At 48.6% G+C, this 6,512-nt stretch overlaps 1 protein-coding gene across 1 annotated transcript; it reads right to left on the reverse strand.

Annotated features, from left to right (window-relative positions):
• Window positions 1–1,413: 1,413 nt before the first annotated feature.
• On the reverse strand, window positions 1,414–6,141 carry Cpr27 (cuticular protein 27). Its single transcript, XM_076431761.1, has 4 exons — window positions 5,983–6,141; window positions 5,222–5,316; window positions 4,249–4,635; window positions 1,414–3,630 (listed from the first exon to the last, which is right to left on the reverse strand). Exons 1-4 carry the CDS (start codon window positions 5,992–5,994, stop codon window positions 3,351–3,353), a joined length of 774 nt encoding a protein of 257 aa, XP_076287876.1. The 5' UTR covers window positions 5,995–6,141; the 3' UTR covers window positions 1,414–3,350.
• Window positions 6,142–6,512: the final 371 nt, after the last annotated feature.

Below are 6,512 nucleotides of genomic sequence, written 5' to 3' on the forward strand. Positions count from 1 at the left end.
CACGTCCAGAAACGCTGCGAGGAAGTTTCACCTACAGGTGCCCCAGATAATTGCACAATGCATCCGATGGTCAAAGAGCGCGGATGAAATTCCTGGGTGTGGCGGCAACCACTGCGAAAACTTCCACGGTATGGTATATATGTATGTAGGTGTGTATTATGTATGGAATATGTATATATGTGTGCCCCCTATATGTTTGCAGTGGTACGGCATCCGTAGCGTCCGAGGCTTTCGTTTATGCGGACAAGGCCGTTCATTTCGGTGAGCAGAACGGTGTATTAAAAACTCTGGACTACTTTTACTTTCGCCATGGGAATCGAACGCGGGCGCGTCGTTACACCGAACGGTGAAAAAGTTACGGTTATGCTGCAGCGAGGATTATTGCATCATGGGGGAGCTTCATTCCCCTCGGGGATGTCATAAGGTGGGAGGGGGCCGGGTGGCGTTCGGTTTGAGATCTTGACGCACTCCCCAATTAACTTTTTTTTTTGTTAAGGGTGTGGTGGAAAAAATACATTTGCGTACACCTCAGAAGAGGGTAGTGTGGGAGTCAGGGAGACGGATGGTCGGTGTACCTTACTACCCACTGAAAAACAGTCCACGCCCAGGACGGTCAATTGACCGGCCCTCTACAACGACTACACTTGGTTCGAGATGTGATGAACACTATGGGCCCCACCAGTAATGCCAGAATCGTGGTACCGTGGAACTAACCCCCACTATGACCTACTGTTACCCCTACTTTCCTTTTCCAACGCGTTCACGCGCTAGGAAAGTAAAGTAGAGGCAACAGTAGGTCATAGTGGGGCCTGGTGGGGCGATGGTTTAATACCACGGAACCACGATTCTGGCATCAGTGGGCCCCACTGCATTGGTGCCAGATGAGGGGAATCACGGTGAGATGATGTACCCCCTCTTTGATGACCAGAGTAATATGTGACACGTTGCGACGGGCATTGAGTTTGTGCGCATGGTGCTGGAAGGGGATAGTGGAAGGGGAAAGGAGGAGAGTACATACGCTCACTATGGTGCAGTTAGTGGGTATACCCCGCCATCAGGCGCCCGGGGGGGGGGAGGCCCCGCATGTCGTCGGCCTCGTATGAAAACTGAGTTTGAGGGTAATGGTTCAGCGATAAGTTGTTAGGTGGTAGCGCTACAATATCAGAATTTGAAAACTGCGCTGTAAAGCAAAATAGTTTCGCTTTAAGGGTCTGTTCATACTGGAATATTTCCGACCGGATATATCCGACCAGACAGATATTTTTCAATACTTTTTAATGGAAGTATGTAGACCTACCGTAGGTCTACATCCGGTCGGAAATATCCCAGTATGAACAGACCCTAAAATGTTTTCTTCCCCTCCTGAAAATTTACTTTATCGGACTTTGCAATTTTCCCCGTCTCTCCCCCATGAAATGGAAACAACAGATCGGATGAGTTTTTTTCGCAAACACTTTATTACAGTCTATATTAAACAATCGTCGAATAACGAGGACAGCGCGTAAAATCGTGTTAATACCACCACACAGACACAAGTGCAATATTCATACCACGATCTCTCCTCCGACCTCAGAGTTTTACAATGATCATGCCAGAACAAATTGCATCGCCCAGCTTCCGATCGCTACACCCTGGTCGGCCGTGTGTGCAATCCTGAAAATATTCAGACGCGGAAAGTATTTACAATTCTAATCGACTCGTCGCGATATTATGCAGACTGGTTGACGTTTCTGGGGTCGAACGCGTCGGGTGTCGGGACGGGTCGTTTACTTGCATCATTCGATCGATATCTCGCGAAGGCCGCCAGATGTTATTCCAACATCGCGAGATTTTTTACGATCCAGTCAAGTTCACCCATGACTGCATTCGTAATTGCCAGCGACGCGATGATTAACGCTATCGGCATTCCACTTCTCGCGCGCATACTGCGCAAATTGTTCACCCCGTCGATGCCGGCCACGCGGAAGAATTTATGCGCGGCTCAACCCTTCCGCGATCGAACGGTCTCTTTTTCGAAATTCATTTCTGTTACCAGGTGTGTCAAGTTGACTGCGGACATTCATGCAAAATCAAGATTGTAGCCAATTACAATGAATTTTTTATCAACAATTTTAAAAGATTAATTAATTTTTGTACTGCTTTAAATTTCGCCTACTTGAAACGAGTTCCGCAATCGACTGATAGCCTAGTGCTTAATTGAGCCCACAATTATGAACGTGGCCTAAGTCAAAATTTAAAAAGGTTTGAATTATCACTTATTTCACATCGAATTATTTTAAGCTAAATTAATTCTTGATATTGTCAAAATTGATCCGTTTTGAGTGCTTACTTTTAATATGTACTTTAAATTTTAAATATATCCTTTCCCTTTAAATATCTCGAAATAAGAAATATATGACTCGGACCACTTTCATAATTATGGGCACAATTATCGTTTGAGATCAATGATTAATTTAACAATGATAATTATTTTCTGAAGCTACGCGTGCTTTACACCGTTCGACCTTCAATTCAGGCCTGGCCAACTTGCGGCTCGCGAGCTGCAGACTCCTCATCCCACTCCTGTGTCAAAGATCCGGAATAGAAGGAGGTTGGACATCGAGGTAGGGGAAACATGAAATAGTTGACAGTGGGAGAACCGCTACACTGGCAGTGGGATTTGTGAAGCAACAGCAGGGAAGAAGTTAGCCGGGCCCGTTGCTAGTCGATCCGTTTAAAATTTCAGCATGCGAAAGGCGATAAGATACAAACTAGTATCTTCCACCGCAGAGAAGTAACCGGAGACGCAACGTTTTGAGCATTAAGTCAGAGAATGCTAGAAGAGCTCGCGCTAGAGACACGTACAAGCGAGTGATGAAAGCTTAAGAGGTAGAGAAACAGGTAAAAAAGAGCGAAAGAGAGGTAGAGTTTCACGGAGGAACTACGTTTAAAGATATAACCAGTGCAAGATAAGAGCCACGATAACTGTACCACGGTTGTACGAGTGCGTATCGAGCATGCGAAATGCGAGATGACTTGGTGTCACCTTCTGATGGTTAAATATTTGCGCATTCGATGATGTAACAAAATCCATGTTGAGGTATTGAACAGCTTCCGAACGGTCAGGCTAGCTTGCGGCTATAGATGGCCCGATTAGCGCGAGCAGCACGAGAGATCCTTTGACGATAACGACAGAGCTCGCTGACGAGTCCTGAACGTGCGAGCGTGTGTCGATGAGTTTTAAAGAATTGAACGAAGACGCTCAACTGGCCCTAGCTGAAGATCTACAGAAGAAAGGTGCGCCGTGATTTGGCGCGAACAACGCATTATTTACACGTGGTTACGCTAGATCGACCGAGAGAGGAAGATGTCTATCGCCTGTAGTTAACCGTGTAAGAGGCTAACCCGGCATTGGGATCAGCATTGGGTGCCGGGCGACCTTGAAGTCCACTTTGCAGCGGAGCAGCTGGGTAAATAGATCGCTGCTGTTGGCCCTGATATTGCGGTTGGTACTGAGATCGGTAATGCGGTTCGTATTCCGGTTGGTACTGCGGCTTCGGCTGGTACTGCCGCTGAGGCTGAGGCTGAGGTTGTGGCTGCGGCTGCGGCTGCGGCTGCGGCTGCGGCTGATACTGCAGTCGAGGGGGATACCTGAAGCACCGGCAAACAGACCCTGTCTGTTAATTCCGCTGATTATTTCCCGCGAGTTAAAGAGTAACCGGAGAAGTTGAGCAAGTCACGTTCTTCCTTGCACTTTCCAATGAGATTCACTTGACATTTGCGCGGCTCACCGCTACGCTCTTGCTGTTCGGAGAGTTCCCTCGAGGGAACATTCTAGTCTAGAACACCGGAGGTACGTTCTTTTTCATTCACGCCCGTTTCAAAATCGAAATAGACAATCAACAGCAACTACAGGGTGTTCCATCTGGCCCAAGTATAGTTCTCGGGCGGTACTAACTATTCTCGACAAAACGGGGAGGCTACCGGGGTCAGTGGAAGGAAGAGTCTTAGAGGGTTCTCTCAATTTGGGGAGCCCCTCACTTGGTGTTACGATAACCTGGAAGACCTCCCTTCACATGACTCGATAAGAAAAAAGGTCCCCCATTACGAGGTGGCATCTTAAAGGTCCTTGCTCACTAGCCCGTACCGCCGCATGACCGTCGTGGCGAGTGAAATACAAAGAAGAAACCCAAAACGGCGTAGGCGGTCAGGCGGCGGTGCGTTTTAGTGAGCGACGACCCCTAGAGTTAAACGTTCAAGACAACCCACCTGGGAGGAGTGTAGATCGGTGCTGGAAGCGGTCGTGGTGTCTGCTGCTGAATGGGTTGCCGAGGGACAGGCGCGTAGCGTTCCCCGTTGGTGAATCGAGGATCGGTGTAGTAAACCGAGGGATCCTCTCTGTATTGTCCGTCGTCTTCCGGTTCGTTGGGGTTGGCGATGCTGTTCCCGGTTAGGGTCGGCGGGGGGACGTTTATACCAGCCCCGGCCGGCTCGAAACCGCGTCTGGACGCTCCGTATTCGACCTCGCGGATGCTTCCGGTGTCGTCAACAAATCCGTACTTGCCGTAGACCTCACCGGTCGCGTATTTCGACTCGATCTTGTAGGAGCCGTCCGCTGCCTCGTAGCCGTAGCTGTAGCTCCCATCTTCGTTGTGTCTGGAAATATACGGAATGAATAGCAACAAAATTGGTTAACGAGACCCCACTCGCTAGGTTCTCCCCACCAAACTAGGTAGGTCAGTGTCCCCAGTGTCCCCACTCGCGTTGGCAGAGAGGGGGTGACTGTGTTCCCCTCAATTCGAGTCAATTCCCCTGATGTGGCGACACTGTTGCAGGAGAAGGTTGGGGAAATTGGTGCACTCTGGTACCAGGGGCGGGAAACAAGTGGCCCAGGCCTACTGTACAGAATGCTACGCCTCGATGTTGCGTCACAGGTTTCCGAGAAATTACAAAAACGCGTGAAAACCGACTATAATGATGGACTGCCTATCGCACACCCGAGGTAAAGCATGTGTTTGGCCTTGATATTGCGGACAAATGAATCCCCTTGCGAAACGACACGCCCATTCGAGGGTTGAACGCGGCGTCCGCAGTCGCAGATTGCTCAACCGCCACTTTCCATAAATTACGCCACCTGGCGCGCTTCCACGCAGCCAACTAATTTTCACAATTTCCTTAGCGATCGTAGACACCGGAGTCGAATAAAATGTAAGAATGAAGCGAGATGGTAAACCGCACTTACTTGTTGATTTGTTTCAAAATGGGCACCGGTGTGGTCACTTCGTACTGATTGTGCTGAGCGAGCGCAAGGCCACCGCAAAACAAGAGAGACAGTACCTGGCGACAGAAGTTTGCATAAAACGGATTGGCACTCGAATCACTTTCCAATAACCTCGTACGTGATGCAAAAATTCGCAGCGCCACGGTTGCGCGTTTGACATTTCCACCTTCGCGGAGGCTTGATCGAAGGAGAAGACATTTTAGTAAACAAAGATTTAGTAAACAAAGACGGCTCAAGCACATCCGAAATTATTCCGACCTCTCCGCGTCCTGTCGATTGTGTTTATTTATGTCACGAGTCACTGTGCGCGTGTCGCTGGCGTAAGGTTGCGCGTGTATACATGTAGCTCGAGAAAACTCAAATGCCACTTCCGCTGAACCGTGTCGCCGAGCAACCCAGCCCGTTTATCCGGCACTGATCTTAACTCTATAACGTTGCGTTTTCACTTTGTTTAACAATCTAGGCGCGCGGTGAACAATGTATTAATAATATAAATCTCGGAAAAAGTCTAGTCACTCCAGGCTTAATGATGCAAAGTGTTTAACCTAGCTGGTTAACGGTTCAAAGTGTCAGTAAACAATGCTAGGTTTTGGGGACTGTGATTGTTCTTTAGCGCGGTTGATGGATGCCACTAGTTTATGGAGATTGGTGCAACGTCTGGTCCCGAAATATGAACTTGGTTCGACGGTGTAAGAACGAGAAAAAAGTCGAGGAGTACTCACGGGAAGTCGCATGTCTGGTGGCTGATGAGGCAGACGCGATTGTATTATAGGATCACGTTACACCGGCCGCGACTCAACTTATATAGGTCCCCTTCGGGAGCGGTGGCGGCGGCGGGGCCCGCCCATGGGCCCGACCATGGGCCCGACCACCGCCTCAACCTCGCGGCAATCCAACTGCGCGAGTTCACCGCACCGAACCGCAACTTTGAACATTTCTACCGCACCAATTTTCAGTCGCCGCGGAGCATGACCTGTCTCCGGTTTTCAGTTTTCGATTTTTCGTATGCGCTCTCAAACGTAAACAGCTTATTTACTTTACTTGGCAGGGAATAATTAAACATTAGTAGTAAAACCGTCATTTTACGCAGGGCTGTTCTAAGATATTTGGCACCCATGGGATACCAACAGTAATGCGCCCCTCTTTATAAGAAAGTAGACGGGAGGGGAACCGGGAGCGGGGTGACCGATAAAATTTTACAAAAAATCAGAACTATATAGAAACAGTTAATATATTCAATTTAAATTGCTGT

This window comes from Lasioglossum baleicum, chromosome 10, assembly GCF_051020765.1.
Source record: "Lasioglossum baleicum chromosome 10, iyLasBale1, whole genome shotgun sequence".
In the NCBI taxonomy this organism is placed as follows: Eukaryota; Metazoa; Arthropoda; class Insecta; order Hymenoptera; family Halictidae; genus Lasioglossum; species Lasioglossum baleicum.

What these genes read in the sequence shown, in the direction of transcription:
- Cpr27 (XM_076431761.1), bottom strand. An exon ending in ATTTTGAAACAAATCAACAA is followed by an intron (nt 4,636 to 5,221) that starts GTAAGTGCGGTT and finishes GTATATTTCCAG; the next exon opens with ACACAACGAAGATGGGAGCT. An exon ending in CCGATCTACACTCCTCCCAG is followed by an intron (nt 3,631 to 4,248) that starts GTGGGTTGTCTT and finishes CCGGTGCTTCAG; the next exon opens with GTATCCCCCTCGACTGCAGT.